Genomic DNA, 25,799 nt, shown 5'->3' with positions numbered 1-25,799 from the left:
TCTCATTTACGCAAAAACAAAGAATTCAGGATTTAAAGCTCCAACTAGAGAAAAGCAGCATAATTAAAAAGAAGAAAACATGGCTAAGTACAATACTTATTTGTCTTTTACTGTACAGGCTGGTAGAGAAAATAAAAAATACAGTCAAATAGAAGATTACAGGCCAAGCTTTGGTTTTGTATTTACACATATGTATAAAGTATAAACAGCATCTTGAAACTTACAAAATTGAAACTTCTGCACTATTGTGCACTAAAACACATTAAAATAACTTACTTCTGCTTTAAATAAAGCAAAAAATGAAAACCAAAGAAATAAAATGCCCAAGGTATTGAAAAACTCATTTTGCAATGCTACTTTCCATTGTAATCCCCTCTGCCACTCAGTAGCACCTTTTCCACATTACTTAAAATCTAACGAGGCCATCCTTCCCATCCCCTCCCCTCCCCAAGAATACTACATCATCTTAATAACTGCCTGAAAGGGATGAACTAATTTACAGACCTTGGCAAACTTAAATCTATTTTTGATCCACAATAAATTAAAATAACTTAAGAATCCTTTACAGCTGTTTTTGTGGAAAAATGTATTAGTGCACAAAATCAGATAGTAGTTTTCTTGCAACTTCCATGAATTTACGAGTTTTAAAGCAAAATAAGTTGGTTGACTTTTATGTGGACTTCAAATGAATATTTTAAATATAGTGCTCAGAAAGCTAGGATTTCCCATGCCTCTCCACAGCTTCATAAAAACAGTCCTCATTAACTACAGATGTTAAACTCTGGACGCTAAATTCTCTCTCTAAAATTGAGTTCAGATCCAGGTTTGCATTATCAGAGTGACTGTCAAGGGACTGGTGACGCTCCTGCATTGCCATTAAAGTTCCTCTGTTACGCTTCATGCTGTTCACTTTTCTCTTCACTGGGCAGAAATGGCCACGCACCAGCTTGGGATGCTCTCCTGTGTCGAAGCCATCTCCTTCCTCATTCTCAGCAGCCTGATCCCGTTCAGAGTCAGTAGTCGGTTCCTCTGAGATCTTCAGCCGTTGGAACTGGATTTCAATGTCTTTTGTAGGGCTGCCCTTCTTTGGGCTCTGATAGTCATCGTCATCATCATCGTCACTGAGAATATCAGATTCTTTGACAAGAACATTGGAAAAGTCAGATGCACAGCTCTGGGCGTGTTTATCGGGAGATAAATTTTTGGGCTCCTGGATGCTCTCGGCGGTGTGGCAGCTGCTGCTCTGAGTGCTGCTGCTCAGGCTGCACTCGTCTGAGTCCTGGAAGGTGCCTTTCCCTGGGTCACTGTTCCACTCGCCACTGGATGAATTCTTCATGACCTTCAAGGAGCGCGTGGAAGCTGTGCAGAGGAAAAAGGTGGTTTTATTTTTTCAGCAAAACATGAGCTGCTTATACTGTCTGTCTCAATAGCTCACTCATAAATTACAGTGTACGTAGTCTCATTTGATAATCATCCCAGGTCAGATGTGTTAGCATTCTGATCCCATGTCGGAGTTCTCATTCCATCTACCCTGGGGCTATATGCTTGCCTTCATGTGTAATATATACATCAAAAATTGTGCTAATGATTTACACACACCACAGGAAAGCAAGACTGATTCAGGCACTTCAAGCACTGGAGGACCAGGTTGGAGGTGTGAGTTGAATCATCCTTGTTTCTGTGATGTTAGGGGGAATTTCCAGACAACTGATCAGATGGATAAGTTGAAATACTAGTAGCTACTCATTTATCTAAAATGTCTGAAGCTTGTGCTTAATTAGGGTGTCTGCTGGGATGCAGATTTAGTACATTAAAAGCAGCAGAACCCCTGCCTTTTGCCAGTTGTTTTAGCTTTAATTTTACTAGGGCTGAGTTACTAAAGGGAACTCAGAGGCAAGAACACTAATACTGCTTGCCAAAGGGAGTCTGTTTCTTCCCAGCAAAATTAATTTGGGCCTTATTAAGTCTGCTCTTAAGAGAGCTAATGACACATTGAATGTGAGAATACAGTGTGTGGGGATGGCCTATCTCTTCTAGCCCTTGTCATACACCAGTTGTGGAGAAACTCTGCTGCCTTCCCGACCCCCCCAAAAAAAAAAAAGATGTGTGTATCTGGCACACGACACACTAGTCATGGTAATAATTGCGAACCTTCTGCCAGCTCTGGAGTCCAAACTCCATTTTTCACTTTGAGAACATGTTTCTTACCCAGTTTGGCTGTTGCAGGTACACGGTTCTTGAGTGGGACAAGACGATCTTTACATGTTTTTTCCAGCGGTAGCTCACATTTTATGTGACGTCTGAAATTCTCCCGCAAAATAGAGCGGATCACCTTCACTATGTTAGTCTTGTTCTCACAGTCACTGCAAATTTAAGAAAACAGATAACCTAACTTTCCCCTCTGAAGTAAGACACCATTGGGATAAAATCTGGACCATTCCTTTCTGCTGATGTGTTTTAGTGCAGTATTCTATTTCTTAGTAAATTGCATTAGTAGTGGTTTAGCAGCTATCATCTTCATGCGTTGTTAGGCATTTCATTTTCATTTTGAGATCTTTGTTACTTCCTCTTAGAAAAATTGCCCAAAAGGTAATTTCTTTACCAAGTGATCACCACTTAAGTGATCTTTATCAGAAGGTAATTTCTGCTAACCAACTGAGAGTCTGATAAAATCAGTTACTTTGCCCATATTGTACTGGAACTTATGATTGTACGTCTGCACAGATTTCTGATGTTGGGTCACTGTGCCAAATTCACTCCAATTTTAATTTGTTGTACTCTATGCAGTTAAACACTGGTGTAGTGCCTGGATTCAAAGAGTGACCGCGGCATTAGAAATGCTGATGCAAAGGTCACACGGGAAAATCTTTTTTTTTTAGTTCCATTAATGTGATTTGTCAAGTAGAACCTCCACGTAAAGCTTACCTGCTACACAGCTGAAAAATTGTTTCCGGCCTGCCTTCCAGTTCTGACTTTGTGTGAATCAGCTCCCAGATACAGCTGTTCTCTGTTCCTGTGCGTGGAAAGAAACGTTATTTTTGTATATACTTCATAAAACTTTCGGCATTAGAGAGACCAGTGTAGAGCTCCTCTTCTTCTGAAGATATGGCTGGATCCACAGAAGATCTTGCCTGAGGTGGAACCCAGAGGAAAGTCCACTGAACACTCTTGTTATAGCAGCCTAGTGCTGCCTTTGATAAGTTGTCTTTGCTCTTGCAAAGTTGCTTTCTCTCATTGCTTCTCACTGCCTTCCAGCTTCTGGAGGCTTTCACCCAGGTGTCCAAAGCATTTGCTCTGAACACCTAGTGACCCTTCACAGTTGTTTATAGAACTCAACTCAAATGGAAAACAAAACCACAGCCCTTTACTACCAGAAATTACACAGTCAGCTTTCCCACATTTGAAAACAAGCAAGTGTCAGCGCATACACAGCATAAGGGCATCACCAGGACATCAAACGTGGTAAATCACCTTCCTGTCCATGGTGTCTTTTCATTGGGGATTTCCATTCTGTCATCCCTTAGCATCGTGTTGCATCTTACTGAACTCACAGAAGAAGCCAACATACCAAATCAATGAAGTCTGTTAATGTCTCAAGCTTGCACCCCCTGAGTGCAGAGACAACAAGAGTTACTATTTTATCTACAACCTGCCTGTTTCCAGAGGCTGCAGAGAGACATATGGAAAAAGCAGCACTACAGAATCCCAGAAAAGTGTTCAGTTCTGAAGTATTCAGTGCAAGGGGATTACCTGCTGTGTTCCCCAGCCGAACTTGAAGAGCAGATAAAGGAATCAGCCAACGAAATTTAAATGGGTCCAAGTCGCCATAATTATGTGCAGCACGAACATTAGTAGGCTGCAAAAAGAAAAACAACAAGGATATTTCTAAGTGAGAGTAAAAAAAGTGGAATTTCTTTGAGTTACTCTTAAAAGACCTGCTTCTGAAGAGAAACTAAATTATTAGACTATTTCCTTCAATATCCTAGTATGTGCTTGTAAATGTAGCTGAAAAGGTGATAGACACAACCTTTTGAATTTGTAATTGCTTCAACTTTTAAAAGCACTTCTTTTTAATGGATAAAAATAATGCTTTGCATATAAGTACTACTAAGGAACAAGTTTCCCATGAAGGAACCCGCAGACTGTTGATTAGCAGAATACATTAATCGTGTAGCTGCTGCTGCTACTTTTAGAGCCCCTCCACCTGTTGTAAGCATGGGGCAGTACTTCACCACTGGTACTCAGGATATACAACTTGCTACTTGACTTCAGCATTCCAGTTTTGGAAATGGGGATGGTGGAGCTTATGTTTATAATGCCCCTTTTCTTTTCCTTCCAGGGTGATCAAGGGTCTGTAAACAGAGGTCTTTAACCAACATAACAAGGCCATCTGAAAAAATTAATGATTCCTACATAGCAATGTTTCATATTCCACCTGACAGAACTGACATGGGGCTCACACAAAGAATATGCTGCTGCTTACTAAATAACAAAAGATATTTATTGCTAGAGAGATGCTGAGCACTTGTTTCAGATGTGATGGGTGGAATTCCAGCCTAGCGAGGGAAGGTGGCATTTTGCTGCTGTCACTCCCCCTTCAACACCGGTATGGCCCATCTCACACTGCGGTTGGATCCTGTGCATAAACAGCCACCACCTCCACTGACAGCAGACTTACCATTTTCTTTTTCAGTTTGTAGTTCTCCTTATACACCAGTATTACAGCCCTCTTAAAAACTAAAAAAAGAAAAAGAATAAAACTGTTAATTACAGGTGTAACATTAAATGAAAATATTATATTGGAGAAGTTGATTGTTGTAGTCACAGGAATGTGGAGAATGAAATAAGCAAGCTGACTGAAAAGCATTTGCCCTGTATTAAGGGTTTTTAATCTTACACTTGTTCATGCAATGGCAGTATTTTTTCCTCAGATTTTGTTCTGAACATTTAGAATTAAGTCATTCTGAACCTTTATTCTGAAACTACCAGCAGCCCGTCTCCTGATATGTGAAGCAGCCTTCATGTAAACAAATACAGCAGATGCAGATGAGATGTAAAATTTCAGATTTTCTTTTTGTAATTGCTGAATGTTTTCAAGTGGACTGAAGGGTCTATAGCAATAGCATACAACTGTTGGTTGTATGCTCTCATGTCTACATTCATTTCTCAGGTTAAAATAAACTGGATGGGAATTTCAATGCAGTAGCTGTAAAGCAGAGATTGTGAAAAAGCACACAAAGCCTGTCCTCCAAATGCAGTTCAGCATTTGTTTAGTTGGAAACTCAAACACCTCTCTTCCTACTTTTCCATTTGCAGGAATTCTCTGGCTTCCACAATGTCTGGCTGGCTTGGCTCACTAATGTTACCCAATCTTCCAGCCTCCAGGGAGGTGGGGACATGTTGTCTCATCTGTAAGGAGGAACAGAAACATGGCGGCATCGAAGCTGCAGGTGAACTGAGTGATGACTCTGCAGAGCAGCCCTGGATTCCAGATCAAACTGCAGGGCAGTATAGCTCTATCCCTGCTCATGCATCCATGTTTCCTTCCAATGGGCAGGAGGGGCAGTGGTGTGCAGCTGAGTCTCATCCCTACATGAAGCCAGGATGCAGCCGTAGGGAGCACGGCATTTATCCCAGCGCTTCCCCTGCTGGGAAGAGTCTGGCATGTGTGGATCACTGCGGAGCTCATCCAAGGAACCTGGGAGGTAGCTCCTGTTGGTTCTTCAGTTAGAAGCATCCCCTCCCCTGACCTGTCATGCTTCCTGGAGAATGAGTGCAACAGCCCTGAGAAAGAGAAACTTGTCTCTCGTCAACCTGGGTTGTTCAGTAGGTGTTTATCCAGTGACATTTTAAAGAAACATATTTTAAAGAAAAGGACAAGTTCCTAAGCTGTTTCACTGGAAGATTTAATTACTTAGGTAATTATTAAATGATTAATTGTATCTATACTATTAAATAAAACTGTTGGTTGTATGCTCTCATGTCTACATTCATTTCTCAGGTTAAACTGGATGGGAATTTCCATGCAGTAGCTGTAAAGCAGAGATTAGCCTAAATTCCCAAGAGTAGAAAAAAATCCCCATTTCCTACCAGTCTCCTTGGAAAGCTTGGTTTAGCAGACTGTTCTAAATACAGTATCACCTCTTGAAAATCACTAATTTCCATAGTTTACATATAGGCAGGAGAGCAGCTGAGGTTGGCTCACACAGCAAACAACAATGGCAAACAAACGAGGGGAAACATTTCACTTCTCGTATTACAGAACATTACCACGTATTTTTTCAGATATAAGTCTACCCTAGATACCACACGACTACAGGGAAAGGAGATGGGGCTTTCATCTCGTGAGAAGATTTAATGTGGTAATCTTTAGATTTGAATGAGCAGTCAGTCATTAAGGAAGGCACGCACCAAACACTGTGAGGTCCAGGTCTTTTCTTGCTTTGCCCAGTGATGGGAAAGGATTCAGCCAGGAAACTGTAGAGTGCATTAGAAGTTCTCCCATTGAAAGCTCTGTCACCTTTATTAAATTATAACAGTAGATAACATAAATAAATAGTATAAATATATACATCAGTGCTGCAATCCACATATGTAAGTAAAACATTAACGAGTACACATCAATTACTTTAAGGTTCTATGTTTTATCTATTTACTGTATGACAGAAAGAGAGAAAGGCAGAGACATCTGCGCTACGGCAAGAAAAGTGTCAGCAATCTTCTTTTTAAAATAGGCAACAACTATAAAAAGTAATAGCCACTAAGTTATGAAAGCTGGATACAGGTTATTACCATTAATAACTTAGAAGAATATTAAGTTGATCTCGTGATCTGTCACTTACGTATAGCCAGTTGAGAGCTGGCTGATTTATTAGCTGTAAGTATCTTTAATTTCTGCAGAGTAATTAGCATTAATGACATTGCCAATGGCAGAATCAATGGAGGTCTTGTACCCTGAGACTGTTTTCTTCTGTGGGACACACTGTAACTGTGAAGAATCTCCCAGGCTGTCAGGTTTTGTTTCCTCATAAATGATGGGAAACCAGGTAGCCAGCGGGGGTAATTTGGCTTTTACTAGGAGGAAATTAAACAACCGTGCCGTCATTTCTCATATCTGATCTTCACCTTTACGGATTTGATCTGCTTAGTAATCGTTTGATGTAAATAGCTAAACCGAGACCTTGCTGCCCCAGTTCTGGGAGATGTGTGCGCGCAGTCTGTTTAACTAATGGTTTTTGCTCTGACAAATAACCGTGGATGCCTCAGTGCTGGAAGTGTAGAGAATGAGAATAACAGGTCTTAATGTGAAATCCCTCAATTGCCATTTTCATTTATACGGGTGAAAAAATATCTTAAGAACTCTATAGCATAAAATCTGAATGCCTTGGGGCATGGATAATTTCTACAATATTTGAGAAGAGAAGGATTTTTCCTGCTGAGAATTATGTCTACTCCTGCTCGTGATTCCTGTCAGTCCAGAAGGCGGCTCTGGCAGCTGTCTGAAAATTTTACCGTAACCTACTGACAAAAAGAAACTTGACAGGCAGATAGGAAATGGAAGTCAAAATATTAAAGGAGAATGGAGGAAACGCAGCACAAATAACTTACCAAATTACCTCAAGGCAAAGATAAAACACCCAATGGCAAGTGAGGTAACACTTAAGGAGTGAATAAAACATGTTGTTCCTTCCCTTACCTCCTTCTCTGTTCCACTTTGATCTGCAACCAGTTGATCAAATACAGTGCCATAATCTTCATATATCTTCTGCATCTCATTGATGTGACTTGCTACTTTCTCCATTGCTTTCAGTGCTTCTATAAGGTTAAAAAATATCATAGACAGCTATGTAATTCAATTGTATTTTCTAAATGTGGCATTTTAAATTGAATTCCACTTAAGGCAGGCAAAATGACACAGTGTTCCCAAGGTTCGGACAACAGAATTCTAGCTTTGTATCAGTGCTTTCTCAGAGCAAGAGTAGCAGGTATGCTTTCTGACCAGAGTATGTGAAAAAATGCTCATCTGAAGTGCCTGAAAAGGCTGCAATTAGCATTCCAGTGATGAGCCCTAAATGTATGATTATTCCTATCAACATGATAGTAAACATGGTTAGGTTTTGCATCTTGCATATATAGGGCCACCAGGATTTCTAGAGTAGCCTACGCCCATACTAGAATAAGTCATCTGATAAGCTTTAATAGAAACAAATTGCATTTGGCTCACCGCAGAATGAACAAAGAAATGCAGCGCTAAGGTTATACAGCTTCCTCACTAATCGTATCCATGAAATTAAATGCTGGTGGCCAGGTTTTGTTTCAATTTTGTTTACTAAGCAAGCATGACACTAGATTTCACTAGACTTTTGTGTTAATACATAAAGGAGCTGGAGAAGGGCACTTAGTTTCTCCAGTCCTGCCAGCTCTTAACAGCGCAGCTTTTTAGAAGTTTGGCATTCATCCTGACCTGCAAGTGTAAGTCACCCCCAGCTTGGCTGTAAGGGCAACAGAACTGTGTTAGAAGCTCCCTTTGAAGTCAGCAACAGCCTCGTGATTTTTTGCTGACAATGTATTTTGCCTGAATCTATTTTGTTAAAATGACAATCAATAAAATAAATCTCTAGACTTTCATCTATGAGGTGCTGACAGACCTCAACAGGAATTTGCCAGGATAAAGTCCCAATCATACGAGCCTAGAAAACCAATCAACGCATACCAATACAATCAACTCAACCAATACATTAGACAGACAGGTCTTTCTATGTGGGAAGACTGCAAAGCTGTGACACGGATCTCTTCTACGCAAGCACGAGTCATGGCCAAACCTCAAACAACTAAAATTTCCTTCTGTGGCACTGTTAAACTTGGACACATTTCAACAATTGAGTAACAACTGCAAGATGGAGCGTTGGTCAGTGTTTCCCAAGTGGAGAGGGAAATAAAAAAGCAGCAAATATTACCTGGCATGCTCCTGTGCAAGAACTGAGGAAAAAGACCCCAGTCCTATTTGCCATTGCAAATCCTGGACATATCTACTTCTCAAAGGGACTGAGACATACCAAGTTAGACTTTTCGCTAAAAGCATGAAAAAGCTATGTATTATTTTTAAGGAGACAGAAGGAATTGCATCTTCAGAAAGGGCTGGAAATAAAACTTAACTATCAGAAGAAAGGAAGAAGTTACCTGTCAAATGATAGTGCTCCTCACTCTCATTATCTGTCAGAGACACCAGCTCTTTTAAAAGCAGAGGATACTTCAGCACTCTCTGAACAGGCTTTATGAGATACGACTCCAGGGTAGAAGAGTGTTGCTTTGTGGGATTTCGAGCATCCAGAAAGGCCTTAAAGGCACTATCTGTTTTGGCTAGATGCAGATACAAGAGTTGGTCAGTTGAACATCGAAGTCACAGAAGATACAAAAATTTGTAAGCACAGAATTACAACCTGTAACCAGCACCAAAAGCCTCACCCTTTTCTATAGCTAGTTCACAAAGTCATTTACATTACTAATTTCATAATCACTTCCTGCATTAAATTACATACATAAGGGCTAAGAGAGCAATTATATCAAGGTGAGATTATTCCTCAAAGTAGTTTTTCCACTACACTGCAGTGGATGGCAGAGGAGGTATAATTACTAACTTATTCTACCATTTGTTGCTGCTTTTTGGAGTATGAATCTGCAGATGGCACAAACTTGTGGGAGACATCTCTCTAGCTATTCAGGCTACTGCCTGGATGTTATGAAAGGAATCTTCTCCCTTCAATTCTATACCGTATTTCAGCATAACTGCAGATCTTAGCTATTCCTATTGAAAGACACCTGATCAGCCCTTGCTTTTTACCAATATTCTCCGCAAGTCAAGAGGATTTGTTACAGTAGTTCACTGCGGTTTAAATTCATGCAAATGAATTACAATAATAAAGACAACAAATTACCTCTCTCGAGAACTTTCTGAACTTTGATGTGGTTTGCGCAGAAGCCACTGTACAGTTTAAAGTGGTCAGCATAATACAGAAAGGAGCCTCCGAGGGAAAACAGCAATTTCTGAAATCAACACAATTAAAATATTATTTCATTACTAGAATCCTAAATAAGTGTTCAGGCACATAACACAGAAGCTCAACCATGTGATTATCTGTTCTCTTTCTATAGGTATCCTTTATAGATATATAAAATATATACATACACACAGATAGACAGATAGATAACACATGAATATACTACTAGTAGCAGCTCTGTGATGTCTCTGGGTGTAGAATTTAGCCCATTTAGGTGAAGTCTGCAGTTTTCTCCATTCTCCCTGAGCAGGTAACACCACTGCAGCCATTCTGTCTTACTAAATCTTTCAAGCAGCACAAGAACAAAAATTAATAGATATGTAACAGGGTATGTTGTGCTGGGAAAAAACATGAGCAATAGGAAACAAGGCACAAAAGTGCCAAAGCCAGAAGGGACAGTGTAAAACAAATACAAAAGATTGTTTTCCAACTGTTTTCCTTCTTTCAGGCAGGTGGTAATTACAGGGCACCTCTGATGTTCTTGGATGAAGTGGAGGTTGGGAAGATGTGGGAGGGACTGAATCACAAGAGATGTTTTTAGAAAAATGCTTCCCAAAGCAAAGATAAGAAAAAGGAGTAGTGAGAGAGGAGTGGGGGAAGGAGGAGGAGGAGGAGGAGGAAGAGAGCAGCCCTCCGGCCTCTTTTTAATCAATGTTTGCTCCACAAAAGGCAGCAAGTGTCCAGGAGACCTGCCAGCAGTCTCGCCCAGTCCTGTGGCAGAGACACCATCTTTGGGGAACCGACATCGTCTGGTTGGGGCAGGTACCGAGTGATGCCACCATGAGTGAGACAGCACAGCGAGGGCACAGTCTACAGCTTCTTGGAGCTCACCACACAAGAAACTTGTGGTATTTTAGCGGGAAATGTTCACAGTCAGTAGAGGGTGAACTGGGCACAGTGGGGAAGAGCATAGGGCAGGGGAGAATTCAGCCCAGTGACAAAAACCTTTCTACAAAGAAGTTCTGCATCATATGCATTGCTAGTTTATAGCACACCCAAAGTCTACTCTGCATCTCCATGTTACACCCTCTGCCATGGGAAAGAGGAAGATAAAACTGTGAAAAATAGAATTTATCTTGCAATGCTGAATAGGTGTCTGTAATCCAATGTAAAGCTTCAAACTTCAAAGCAATCATATGAAACCTGGAGTTCCTAAAGCCAGATTTTCAGAAATATTTCCAGGCACTTTGCAGGGTATTAAACAACCAAATATTTACCCGGAACTGGGATGGCGTTTCCAGTGTATTAAAATCTGAGGATGAAGATATTCCGTCTTCCAGAGTCTCCAAAAACACCTTCTGGAAATCCAGCATTTCTGGCAGACTGCCGAACAAGGACTCCATCTGTGAAAAACATCAGGCTATGAAGTACAGCACTCCATGCACTCAACAGTGCTCTTGCAAAAACAGTTCACTAAGGAGATCTGACACAAAAAGAGGTTGCAAAGGCCAATAATGTCTTAATTAATACTTTTTGAATGGGTTTTATTAAAAAATCCTTACCAAAAAAGCAAAGATATCTTAGCAGTTAAGTCAGAAGAACAATCACTCCTTAAAAAAGAAGTGACGTACACACCAGACAGAAAGGCACTGACTGGTGTAATTCCTATTGTTATCTTCATTGTTTGCTTTTTCTGACATGCTGTCAGCAATGAAAAACCCAAGTGCCAAGGTCTTAACCCATAAAAGAATGAAAAGCACATATTGCAGTTATTCCCTCACCTCATCCTGGGTAAGGAAGGTTTCATTTTGAAGGGGCTCCAAGTACAGCTCAAAGAGGCAGCTCAAGTCCTGCAAGAAAGAAAATGCGTTCACTTTTTATGTAACAGCTTGAAATTTATGCAACAACTGTGAGTTAGGAGTAATTTTGGGGAATGAACTAGAAATACAATTCGTTCGCCATACACATTATTGCAGCAAGTAGTGAAACCTGTAAGTATGTTTTTTGAGATCCAGTCGAGTAGATGATTCCTCCTTGTGGAAGGCCAATGAAATAAATGTTTCTATCTTTCTTCTGGCACCCAGTCATATGAATTTTGGGTTTATAAAAAGAAGAGACATACATCTAACAAATTACGGACTTATCAGTCAAAAGAGAAATAACATATGTGTGATGCTACAACCAACTGGAGTTGTGCCTTTTAGCTCTGCTGATTCAAAAATAATAATGCACTATTTTCCACAATTAAACTATTTTTTTCTTCTTTTTTTTTTTTTTTTTTTTTTTCTGATTTGTAGGAGAGTCTATTCTGCTCTTCTACCAGATTTATTTTCATCTTGAAAACTAGAGAAACATCCCCTGGAAAGCCCCTATATTAACATATTGCAGGTATTTACTGCCCACAAATTACCACTCTCCAATATAAATACAAATTGAAGTAAAGCTACTAGATCAAATCCTACATCGTCTATTACAGAAGCAAGCCTGTTGAAAACAACTGGAACAACTAGATAAGCAGATGTTGTACGTCATGACCCTTTTAGAGGGCTGGGTATATAAAGATAAGCATGAAAGATGTTAAGGTCATCCACAAATCTTGGTCAGCCTCAGAAAGAAGGCTGTTGCTACACAGCTTTCTTTTTTTTTCTTTACCTTAACATAAGATTTCTCAGTGTCCATAAGTTCTTGGATGACTTTCCTCAATCTATCTGCATCAGAAAGGTGGCGAGCCAGTGGCCGTGGAGGTGGATCCTGGTTGTCTTTCTGTCCTTCCATACTGCTTGTTGGGACGTCTTGGAAGTTTCGGCACAACACACTGATCTGTTCTGCACTCTGTTAAATGCGAAGGAAGAGACAAGCACTGATGGTTTAGAACACAAGCTGCTGTACTGCAATTATTTTTAAATTCTTCAAATTTTCCTCTTGTTCCAAATTTGAGGGCCAGAGCATGTCAATGATTTTTGTCAAATATATATATTCTGATAGCTTTGAACAGCTTGAATTTATAGCAGATCCAGATCACAGCAGTAAAACAAAATGGAAATTTTCTAGTTATTTTCCAATGTGAATTATTTTCCATCTTCAGATACAAGCTCATGGGATGCAAAAGATGAAGAGCACTCAGATATTTCATACACTTTGATTCTTATGACGCTAGCATGACACTATTTTCCATCTCTCTTATTTTGCAACACTCATTGCATCAAAACAGAATGAATTAGTAAATAAAGATCTTTTAAGCATCCAGAATAACTATTTTATTTGTCATCTGCTATCTATATTGTGTTGTGTGTTTTTTTTCAAGCAATGAGACAGGGAGCTCAAGGTTCAGATTCCAATGTCTTAGGTTGTCAAAAGAGGTTTAGATGCTTTCTCTCCAAGGAGACAACTATGTGTCAATATTTTTTGCTTCTAAAAATGGCAAATGGAATCCTAAACCCTTGAGATTCTTTAGAAGAATAACAAAGATGAAAAAAAAACCAAAACAAAACAAACCCACAAAACCAAACCAAACCAAACCAAAGAAACAACTGAAAATTTCCAAGCAAGGTAGGAACTGGAGACGGAACAGCAGTTAATCTTATAAGGCAAAGATAGAAGAGAGATTTTTCTGACACTATGAACTGGTTGCATAGTTTGCTCTTGTATGACCACTGCTAATATCCAAGAGCAACCTTTGCAGGCAATAATCTTTAATGCTTAACTTAAAAATGATTCCATTTGTTATATGACATTTTTCTGAAAGCTAGAACGTCACTACTACTCATTTCTACCTTAACAGCTGTCAGTATCCCCCTCTTTATCCTACATGAAACAATTCTTCAGTGCTTCTGTCTTTCAGACACTCTGGACAGCTGCATATGCTGTACGATATATTATGTTCTATTTAGCGAATGCATTCACATAAGGACTACATGAATGCTGCATTATTTCAAGTGGAAGTCTTGTTCCAGTGAAGAAATCAGGACAAGTGCATTTCAGAACTGTCTTAATCTGTACTAATTTATTCCACAGGCTGTTTCAAGTGGTCCATTTTGCATCTCCTGATTCACCACTGATTATCTGCTTAGCCAGGCTCACCAACATACTAGGTCATCAAATGAGCAAATGCAAAAGTTATTCTGAAACTGAACTGAGCTATACAAAGCCTTCTGTAAGGTGGAGGCCAAATGCACTAGCAATACTAAATCTCAGCCATTCACGTGACAAAACATAGGTACATCCCTCACAGCTATATGATGGAAATAAATGTTAAAATGTCAAATATTTGCCATGTAGCTTCCCAGTCCACAGTTTTGAGCAATACTCCCACTCTAAGAAAAATTACTTTCCTCACCAATATGTGCAACCATCTTCACAATCCTGTAAAATGACAGCTTGCATGACTATGAAATTTATTAGGACCCTACAATACACAATGCAAATTGAATGGTGGTTGTTGGAATTACAGCTGCACACTGATGGAATACATTTAAAAATCACAGCCTGTACCACCAAAATTAATTTATATTTCAGAAATAAATCTCAATTTAGGAGATGGGGGGGCAGTACTTTAAAGCAACTTCTAAATAGCTGAATGCCAAAGTACCTGAGTTTTGTTTTTTGTTTCTGATGTCAGAAAGTTCTGTATTTGTATCAGAATGACTCAAATTTTATACTCTCTACAGCTCAAGGTGCACGTAGGCAGCTTGATTTACATCAAGCTCATGCCTAATCAAGGACACTAGAACAAGGACATGAGAAAGCCTGTCAAAAGCAAGTCATAAACATCATCTTCAGGCACAGTTTTACAAGGAGGAGTTAGAAGTTTTCTATTCCTCCTCAACCACTTTCACATTTAGGGCATGCAGACATTGGAGAACATGCTATGTTCTCCATTGCCTTCAGTTTTGAGCCCAGAGCTGCATCCACCACCAAGAACCACTGGATAAGAAATTGTATGGAAACAGATTATGCTCCTCGACATAAATACTATCTGAGCACCTAAGCAACATAATTTTGGTGTCAGAAATTGTTCCACATAACCGGCCTAAGCCCAAGGCACAGGATAACCATACTCAGCCATACTGCCAACAAGTAGTGATTGTTATAAACTTTAGTATGTTCTTGAGCATGTAAACACTTCATGTTTGCAAGTTTGGCATTAAAAATGTTACCCTTGTCCTGCAGTGCTGCTCACAGACTCCTGTGCTTCCCTGCAGCCTTGCTGCTCCTTGTCCTTCCCTTTATGGGAGGCTTCCGCACTGTGCAATCTCCAGATCTCATTCTCACTCTTTGTACGCACTGTGGTGTTTACATTTGGTTCAAACTAAGCATGAAATGCTACTTGATCACAAGACAGAAGTATTTCACATTCACTCTTACACACCTTGCGCAGACTACAGAAGATGCAAGAATTCATTTTGCCAGTGAAACCACAAAGTGTACCCTAGGTTCTCGACCGAGAGCCCAGTATTTATGAGAAACTTCCTAATAAGAAATAAGTAGAGAGGAATAAAAATGATTCTTGCTTCACATTTCTTCCCACAACTCCCTCACCATCCAGGTCAGGATCTCTGCCTTTTTTCCACACTGCTCTGGATGCTACTTTCTGCCTCCCACACTAAACAACGTCTTGCTCTTTATTAGTTTTGCTGCTTAAAACAGATATTTTCTAGAAAGGCTTTAGTGACAATCCCTAAGAAGATGTCTTGTCTATATTTTATGCATGGGCAGCAGAGGCCCACCCTCTGCCCTGTCGCTGATTGCAGCTGGGATTTCAAAACCACCTGGGCACTGTGGATGGCAAAGCAGTCTTTGGTGGCCCAGTGCCCTTAAACCAAGAAGTCTCAAGACGAGCCTTAAGTTGATACTACATACACCCACCATAATCTTGAATTGAGGTGGGAATTAACCCTGAATTTGCTCTGACAATGACACTGCAACGGCTAACACAGGCATATTTGATTCTCAGATAGATCTGGTAAACTGACACAGCTTCTTTCATCCACACAAGGCCAAGGCTGTCTGTACTTAGTGAATTGTGAAAAAATTATTTATGCCAACCTTCATAGCGTGCAGCTCATCAGAATAAAAACATGTAAATTGGTGAAAAGTCCAGATGACTGTCCCTGGACAAGGCTGCAAGGTAGCTGGGTGCAGAGAAAAGCTGAAGAGAGCATACAGTGGAAGCAACAAACTTTCTCCAAAACCCATCACTTGAGTGTATGCCACTTTCAGCAACATGTATAGGAGACTGGAAGCAGATTCAGCTTACCTTTGGCGCAGAAGAGCAGACAGATAAGGCTAAAAATCCAAAATTTTAGACTAACAGCACTAGAGCTGGCAAAGACAACTGAAGCTTATGCAGGGTTTGTAGAAAAAAAAAACCCAAAACAACACCAAAACACCTTACATTCCAAGGCATTAAGCAGCACTGTAACTGTTTTATTGGCCACTTTCATAGATTTTCCAACAAAACTGTATAAACCCTTGTACAGACCTATACACTTCCAACAGTTTGTCTGAAAAGGTGATGGAAAAGGATATTTTGAGTAGGCTCAGAAAACTTTACAGTCTAAAAAAGACTCTTTGGTGGGGTTAAAACCATGCATATCCTCTGATGACTTTTCAGATTTCTATACCCTTGTGCAGGACACCAACCACATCTACAGGGTGATCACCAATCCTTTTAATTCCTTATCTGTAGAGGAAGCATGCTCAGAAAACATCCTGCACAAACAGATTAGTCTTGTGCTGCCTAAAAACAAAGAGCTAACAGCTCAGCTCTGCCTGATGTATGTATTTCCAGGAAGACTGAATGCACCAGTCAGCAGAAGAAATACAATTACACAGGATTTTGAGAAATGAGCAATTGGACAGAGACCTCCTTACATCCATCATTCAGTGAAAAAGGAAAGCTTTTGGAGATGTCCATCAGTTTTCTTTTGTGTTAAAAGATGCACTAGGCAGCCCTAAAAGTAGTCAGGTTTTATGGGTCCATCACTCTACAGACATCTCTTGTCATCCTGAGACTGTGAAGTACTTTGTAACCAAGCAATATAAAAAGCTGGAAAGTTGCAGACCTCCATTTCCATAAAGACCAATGAAAAAATTTGCCTTATGTTACACACTAATACAGTATGTGCTCTCATCTAAATTGTTCATTAACCCTGAAAAATGTCAGCAGACTTTTACAGAAAAACACCTTGTGGGATTTTCACCATAGGTACCTGGGCAAGACTGCCACTTGGCTTTGAGCAACAGAAGCTAAAACAAAGTAGTATCCTCAGTCATCACTTATCATCTGGTCCTTCTCATTTTTTTTTTTTCAACTTCAAGGCCACACAGAACATGAAACTGTTCCTGACTGACATGGCTGAAATTTTAGGGGTCTGTTTTGCTTCACTGTGTCTCTTGCATGTCTTTTAATTAAAATATTTAAAACATTGCTAAAGGAAAGGTGTTTTTGTTTTTTTAATGCCTACTTAGATCCTTCATAGCAATAAGCCCAGCATAGTTAGAGTTATGCTTTAAGGAGGGAGAAGCAACCCCTCTACACCATATTATGAAAAGCTGCCCTACTAAACTCTACCAGGCCAGACAACAGGGGAGGATTAATGATGAACTTTTGTCTTTGAATCAGAATTTCCCCATTTCAGGAAGATTTACATTAGCAAAGTCAGCCTGTTCTGGTAATGCAAGTAGCTGTCACCAACCTCATTCAGAAATCTCAAATAGAGTAAGAAGAGGGGTTGATGACCTAGTACCTCTTTCTTGACCGCACAGCTCAAGGCCTGAAAGAAGGGTGAACACACAGGTGTATAAAACAGCTAAGATGCAGCCCACCTGACATGGTGCCTGAGCTATTAATACAAATTGCATGGTGGCAAAACTTCCCTCTCACTTGCCACACAGAGAGATGCCCATCTTTCTCCTTGGGTATAGCGGAAGAACCACTGGTGACCTACATACTTGTCTGAAATGCTAGTTATAAACCAAGTCAGGCAGCAGAGATCTGGGCCCAAAAGCCTGCATTAACCACATCTCAAGGACCAGCAGCTCCCACAGAGTTCATAGATGCTGTGCTCAGCTTTTCTAAAATCTCCAGTGTCATCTGACTCAATGCATACCAAAGTCACAGGCAAAACAGAAGTCATTTCCATCTCAGAATGTTAAATCCTGACCATACAAAATGTAAAGATGAGAGCATGACGAAAATAAAGAAAGAGGAACCCTGACATCCCAAGTCACAAAAAGGAGACTCTTATCAGGTGATATTAAAGCACACAATGCAAATTTTCCCAAACCATGATCTTGTGAAAATACTGTAATTCTCTCCTTCCTCATGTCTTTATCATGATGTTGTCAATATTTAATGCAGAAGGCTCATGTATTTTTCTACCACCCAAGTAATATATTTACAGCTGCCTAATAACCCCCTAGCAGTACATTGACTGTAGCTCTTATTTTTTCCTCCTTGTTTCCACAATCCTAAATTATTTGTCAAAAACCAGAAAAAAAACAGTTAAAACGTTCATGCTGTAGTTATTTCCAAAATTCCCTGAAGAATCTTGTTAAAACCATCCCACTTCTTGTCAAAGTCTGGATCGTGACTTAGTCCTTTCTCTGTCAGATGCAATAAATAACTATTTGCCTGAGCCCAGCAGCAAACAGTGCAGGCAACCAGCCCACCCTTCCCTCCCCCCAAACTTTAAAAAGCCCAAACTTTTTTCCATGCAGTGTAATGGTATAAACTCATCCACGGACTACATGTTACCAGAATCCATTATTTGATCATTAATGCTGGGACAGTCACTATTTATCTTAGCCTAATTAAGCAGCACATCCCCAGACTAACCATCACCCCTGCAGAACTCACCACAGAAAACATCCTGTGCAGGGAACCGTACGCTGCTGCTGCCTGCTGCTGGGTTTTGCGAGCCAGCGCTAAACTCTTAGCTCTGGTTTTACTCCTCCTGAAGGCGGGCATTGTGGCTTGTGAATACAAACTTCGCCAGAGGAAAAGGTCCCTCGGAAGGAAGCCACGGGCGTCGCGATCCCCCACGAGCAGACCTTCACTCTGAGCTCAGCTGCACAAGTTTCTCTTTTGTGCCGATTAACAAAAATTGCAGACACTGTCAACATCCCAGTGTAACGGGGCTAAACAGTGTACAACAGCACGATTAGACATGCCTTTATTACTAATGCAGAGAAAATGTGCAAGATAAGAAGGGTTTCTTTTATCAATAGCTTGATGCAGTAAATGCAGGATAAAGTGCAGTTATGGCAAGGGAAGATGGGTTTTATCTCCCCAGAAATGTACCTGCCTCTGTGTCCGTGAAATTTACTGCATAAACACACCATCAGGTGCTTTGAGAAAATTAGCCAAATACCTAAAAATATCTAGAGGGTGCTGACTGCCCTGAAGGTCAGTGTGAATCGTCAATGGTACTGACGCTCTGCCAAGGGTATATGCTGCTAAATGGTGTGGCGTACAAATGCTCTTACAATGATAAAATGAGAAATAAATAGACAGCTCTCTCTGGACAATTTCTTTACATAATTGTGCTTGTCCTTTGAACTTTTTAGTTGGAATTATATCAATAAAAAGAAATTTCAACTGTGCTCAGTAATAAATTCAGGCTTGAAAGTAAAAGTCCCCATGTTTATATATTTACACAAAACCATTCAGGTCTACAGCTATATTATTCTAAAAACAAAGTAACTTTAAATGAAACATTATAGGACATGACACCACTGAGCTCAATAGTTACAAGACTGACAAGCAATTCATTAATCAAATGAGAACTATACCAGTGGCATAATAAAACACAGTAACTCCCATGTTCCCTCTATTAGTGTGCAATGATGTTGAGCTATAAGGCTTCATTTATCCCTGCCTTTGCCACTGCCTATTGCTCTCTAGCAAACCATTTTCTTGAACCCACATGATACACCAAGCCTTGTTTTTCATATCCTTGGTTACCAGTGTGCTGCTTCAGTGGTTTCAAGGATATTCACTTTCACACAAGCAAGGGAATGACACAGCCCTCTCCTTTAATTACTGCAATTAAACTTACATCCGTCTCTTTCCAAATCATTAGCGCAACTTGACAGCTCAGCATTTGCCAAACTGATGTCCCATTGTGAAGTGGTCACCTATCAGAGAAGCAACGATCTTGAGCCCTGAAACTATAGGCCGCTGATGCTGATAAGGCTCTAGGGCTTGCAGAACACATCACAGTGGTAGGAACCTCTTGTTTAGCTGATGGATTACACCCTTTCTTCTGGAGACAAATATTGGATTCACTAGGTGAGAAGACTATATAACAGAAAACTGAAGGAATAGTCTCAAAGGAGCAAGAGAGGTTTTGCCTGCTCCCTGACTTTTCATTTTTCAATGAATGCACAACCTGGTTTAAAAATCACATTATATGAACTAATGTGCAGCATGTATATGGCTACTTTTCTTGACCACCATTAGTGGTCGCCTTTGCAGTAGTACACAGACCCTAGAGATCCACAAGTCTGAAGAGAAAGAAAAACAAAACCAAAACCAACCAACCAAACACACTAGCCTGCGAAAATTAAATGTTTGTGGTACTGCATATGACACTGACCAAAATAACACAGGTCAGGTCACCAGATCCACATTTATTACAAGTATAACTATTCTTACTGGAAAGGTACTGCTTCTCCATTTTCTGTCAGCATGAGTCGTGGCCATTTCAAGCTCTGTTTCTGCAACAGATAAGTGTTAAAACACATCTCCTCTTCCACTGGGACCGGAAAAAAAAAAAGGCTGCTAAATTTCAGGTCCAAGCAATACCGTCAATCTTGATGAAAAACAATGACAGGCCTTTTTAATTCCATATTAGGAAGTTATTCTTCTCCAGATTTGCTAATTAAGTCTGAGTTATTAGCTAGCCATATGCCAGCTAAAACATGTTACCAATTAACAGCTTTTTAAAAAATGTGTATTAATTAAAAAAAACCCACTATATTTTAGTAATACTTTCAACTCCTATTGAGGGACTTTGATAAATCAAAAAAGTGGAAAACGCAAACTAAAATAAACCAAATGAAATAAAGCATTTTCTTTAGCCTTTCTTCTCTAGAAGCACACAACAAACACTCAAGCCCTCTTCAAGTATATGTCTCCTATGTAAAATTTACATGTAAAACAATCCATCACCTTGAAATACTTTTAAGGTGACTGGCAAAATGACATAGCCTTATTGTTTGTTCCTGTGTCCTTTGAGTAACACACATTCCCTTTACAGACATCTGTTTTTCATCTTTCCATTTTAGCAGCACCAGGCTTGACAGTTACCATAACAGTAACATCCTCCGTAATACAGGCTTCCCTCTATTGTCCCCATATGTCTAGATGTGCTTATTGGCATTGAGTTCATTTCCCATCCTGCTTTTGCCTTTAAGGCATGAAGGTAAAAGGCTAATTTTTCTCTCTCAGTATATACTTCGGATGAAAGGAAACAGCAGCTTGCCTCTGGGACCATTCTGAGCACTTGTAGGCTACTTTATAACATCAGTCTGGACCACCAGTGAAGCAGAAGCATAATTTGGAAACACAACATATTTTATATATTAGAGTGTGTATACATATGTATATGCATGTATATGTATATGTATACATGAAAATATACAATATGTACATTTATACCGTGGAATAAAGAGGAACTCTGTGATATTTGTGGTCTCCAAACATTGTAAGATCATGCTTAATTCAGCTGGTCTCCAGATCTCTACAGTGATCTATAAGGACTCCATCTTTTACTTTTAATAAATGTGGGTGGATAATTTTTCTTAATATTTTCCTATCGCACTTATTATACCAATAACATACTTCTAAATGTCTTCAAAATGTATTTTTGAAGCATAATTGACCACAGTGAAGACATTTTCTTTAATTCCAGTGCTAAAAAAACAGTTAACATACCAAAGGAAGTCTTGATAATTTTTTTAATTTGAAGCATCTTAAACACTGCATTCTCACCCAAAGTGTTTTGTGCTAAACACAAAAACTTTTCTCAAGCACTGAATTAGAAACTATGGCAACCACTGATACATTATCTTTGTAGATGCATTCATCTCTCACAATATAGTTTTTGCATTGTGCCTTCTTTAGAGGCAGAGAGGGCAACCCTTATGTCTTCTTGTTAGTAGCAGGCATATTGCATTTCAAGTGTTACAAGTTGCAATAATCCCCGTGTAAAGACAGATGCAGACACCCTGAACTTCACATCAACCTCTCTCCTGATTTCAGCAGGGTTTTGTTTGGGCACTTCAGAAGGATCATATTGTCTGCGAATGAAAGAATCACCGTGTGAGTGAAGGTCTACAGCTCCCACACAGGGTATGAACAGGTGAAGACAGAGTGCTTGTGGACAACAGGTAACAGAACAGGAAAATCTATTTGAACTTCCCTGTGCATCTGACTCAACTGATCCCTAAATTTTTTAATTCTCCTCCCCTCTTCCTTCCTTTCAGGAATCTTTTTGTCAACTTTGATTTTGCAGAATCTACTGCAGGTAGCAGATTTTTTCAGTTTTGGCATTTCAGGTCTACCTTGGGCCCTCCATGTTCCTGATAGCACAGAACAGGAATCAAAGTCTGATCAAAGTGTATGAGGGTACCTAGGTTGCAGTATTTGTCTGAAATCCTGTATTCCAAACTTAATGTGACTTCAGAATGACTTTGTGTCCTGTGGATAACTGATGGGCACAGCACACACCCTGGCATGCACTAAAATTCCGCTTAAATGCTTCTGCATCGCAAGAAAAAAAATGTGTGTTATTGTTAGCTCTGTAACTGAACAGTATCTTGATCTTACAAAAATCCACAAAAGAAATCTACAGACGGCATAGAGGTTACCTAGTTCTCTGAGTCTGTCAGAAGTGTGATTAGATATTGCTGCCTTTAATTTCAAAGCGAAATGATGCCGTCATATCCTGCACTGCAGGTGGCGGGGGTTGCTTTGGAGGCCCAGGGTGGTGGACTCCCAGGCAACTTCCTGCCCTTCATCAGAGAAGTCATAAGCATCTCCAGAAACACTGCTCTCTGCATCCTGTTGCAATGAACCAGGACTATTGCTTCTCTTTTCATCTGCCTCGTGGATTTTTCCCAGAAGACTACAAAGCAAAACTGCATTATAAGTCATCTCTCACCATCTTCTTTCATTTGCACGCATCAACATAACACAACTTCTCCCAATCAAAACCATCTGCACATTTTACACGAACAACGGTCACAGTACTTCTGAGAGAACATTTTCTTCAGTCACAGGAAAGACAAAAAATACCACCTTCCTTCCAAACCCCCGCAACCCAGTGTAACAGCACGAAATAGAGCAATACAAGCTCACACCTCTGCATGCAAGAACTGCAAAGTCTCTGTTGGCTCTTCTTTCTTGCCATTCTTGTGCCTCCTCACCCATGATTACGCACACAGGTCCCCATCCAGACCTTGGCCTAATGTCTGGTTACAGGTTCACTCTAGGTATATAGTACCTTTCATGCTTCAAGCTTTATGGCTTCTAGGCTCCTTACTAGATTAGCCAAGACAGGCAATTGTTGCATTTGAGTTTTGGGCCATCCAAAGACTATTCTGCTGAATTTAAAGAACTGCAAGATCAATGCAACAAAGTGAAATCCAGTACTGGGGTAGCAAGCACTTACTGGTAGGTTTACATCAAGGCTTCCATAACCTAGTTCATTAGTTTTCATGCTTTCTCTGAGGGATGGAAAAAAAATTTGAAACCTGAACTAATCATCAGAACTCTTACAGACTTCTAACAGGCTACAATTTCACCCTTCTCAAAAGGTGCACGATGACAGCAGGGGTCGAGTTGTGGCTCCACACTGCTGGAACCAGCAACTCTGGTTGGGCTCAGCACAGGCTGGCCTGTCTGCAAGGAAAGCAAAATAATTAGCAGAGCTCCCCACAGGCTTCTGTTGCACTTTCGATGTAGAACTGTCCCCTCCAGGCACAACTGAATCAAGGAAAACCACTGCTGAGGAATATGCTCTTTTCCCATGTTAGCTCTTAGACTCCCTAAATACATCTCACATCTGGAAGGAAATGACACGTGTATTGCGGAGGAGTATACATGATTTTGAGAGTACTACATTGTTAATCCCTTTCCTTAAAAGAACAGGGAAAAAAAATAAGATGTTAATTGCAGACTACTCCCCAAGCTTTTGGATCTCATCAACTGCTAAAGAGAGGTTCTCAAGACTAAAATAAAGGAAAAAGGAAAGATCTTTAATGTCCTATGGATGCTGAGCAAACCTTCAGGCAGGCAGCTCTCGTGCAATTAATGACATGCTGTGCAAGAGGGAACTGCCTGGGCAATGCAAAGTAGAGCTAATGAGAAGCTATCACCATGAACATCGTTTAACTGGAATTTGCTCCATGCAAGAAATAGGTTTGGGGCCATATGGGCATACCAGTAGTTTTTTCTTCCACTTATCTTATTTTGCCCAGGGGAATCTCTCTTGAGCTTCTGGTCATTTCTGCTTGGCTTTCTTTCAATGTAGCTCAGCAACTGATGTGCACTTGATTAATAATAACATTCACCTTCCAAGATATTTGATTTTTACAGTCTTTGCTCAACAAAATACCAAATGGAGAGAAATATGGGTCTGAAATCTACCGGATACATGTGAACATACACATATACATTGCCACACTATTCAAAATGTAATCAAAACACAGTTTGTACTTGTCAGTTTTTATGGTTTATGCACCATATTATTGCAAATCTTCTTCTAATTCAGTATATTTTGGTAAATCTTCAATTTTCATACCAAAAAGTCATACTAGGCAACTGTTTAACTTTGGTGGGGAAGAATAAACATTTCCTGACATTCACCTACAATCATCCACTGCTTATATACACACATTCAGACTGATGCTTCCTATCTCCTTTCTGAGAGTGAATGAGTGTCATTACCAGGTTAAAATAAGTAAATGATCCACCACAACCAAATATATAGGGTTACATTTACTGATGGTACCAATGGAAGGCTCTTGGGTGTGTTTCGAATAATGGTGCCTTGAACTAACCCACAGCACTCACGCTAAAGATCACATGCTGGTACAATGTTTTCCAGAGAACAAATCAGAGGAATACATCATTCCTAGCATCCACTTGCTTCCTTTTGGAAGGTAAAATACCATGCATAAACACTGAGCAATTGTATTAATTTTCTGCTGGGATTAGACTATATGAGTAATGGCTGTTAACTGCTTTTGCCTCTACTATTCCATGGCAACAGCCGCACTTGCCCCTTCTTCTCCCCAAAATTAAACCAGAATTTTTTCTTTCATAATTGAGCGTTCAGACAGACTAGCAATGGGATACACATTCTTTCATTCAGGTTTGAAACTAGACCTGAATGTATATTGTACCTCAGGTTTTTTAACCTTAAATTACTTTGTCTACATGAGAAGTTGATGCCTTTAGTGCTGTTTCTGATGAAGGGGGTTCAAAACCAGTTTCAGACAGTTTGAAGAAAAAATATTAATTTCTTCAATTAATGAAAAGCATCCCACCAGTACACGGCTGTGCTGCATATCCAAAAGGTCAAAACCACAACCTCAGCAAATTCTTTAAAATATTTCCTGGTTTTCATTAGAGAGATAGCCATGTGAAATCAGCTAATACGTAACACAAGGATTTCCTTACTGAAATCATGACGTATGTTGCACCTGTAGAAAGCACTGTTTTGGGAAGCTTGTTGTGGTAGTTGGATGAGGCAGAAGTAGGAAGATGGGTGAGCTTTCTGACCCAGTCTC

The 25,799-nt window shown here is 39.9% G+C and overlaps 1 protein-coding gene across 7 annotated transcripts in view; it reads right to left on the bottom strand.

Moving 5' to 3' along the window:
- Nucleotides 1-84: 84 nt before the first annotated feature.
- The window catches only part of TIAM2 (TIAM Rac1 associated GEF 2), a 170,717-nt gene continuing 145,002 nt past the window's right edge, over nucleotides 85-25,799 (bottom strand). For all 7 annotated transcript variants that reach the window (XM_082049732.1, XM_082049729.1, XM_082049734.1 and 4 more), the window contains 12 exons: nucleotides 12,651-12,830; nucleotides 11,780-11,848; nucleotides 11,276-11,401; nucleotides 9,936-10,044; nucleotides 9,181-9,360; nucleotides 7,697-7,815; nucleotides 6,412-6,520; nucleotides 4,679-4,737; nucleotides 3,751-3,856; nucleotides 2,926-3,013; nucleotides 2,209-2,363; nucleotides 85-1,359 (listed from right to left, as the gene is read on the bottom strand). In XM_082049732.1, coding sequence (XP_081905858.1) covers nucleotides 716-1,359; nucleotides 2,209-2,363; nucleotides 2,926-3,013; nucleotides 3,751-3,856; nucleotides 4,679-4,737; nucleotides 6,412-6,520; nucleotides 7,697-7,815; nucleotides 9,181-9,360; nucleotides 9,936-10,044; nucleotides 11,276-11,401; nucleotides 11,780-11,848; nucleotides 12,651-12,830 — 1,944 coding nt within the window. In that variant the 3' untranslated portion in view covers nucleotides 85-715. The remainder of the gene's footprint in view (nucleotides 1,360-2,208; nucleotides 2,364-2,925; nucleotides 3,014-3,750; nucleotides 3,857-4,678; nucleotides 4,738-6,411; nucleotides 6,521-7,696; nucleotides 7,816-9,180; nucleotides 9,361-9,935; nucleotides 10,045-11,275; nucleotides 11,402-11,779; nucleotides 11,849-12,650; nucleotides 12,831-25,799) is intronic.

Source organism: Streptopelia decaocto (genome assembly GCF_964273445.1).
Source record: "Streptopelia decaocto genome assembly, chromosome: 3".
Lineage (NCBI taxonomy): Eukaryota > Metazoa > Chordata > Aves > Columbiformes > Columbidae > Streptopelia > Streptopelia decaocto.
This window is presented reverse-complemented; position numbering and strand designations above follow the sequence as displayed.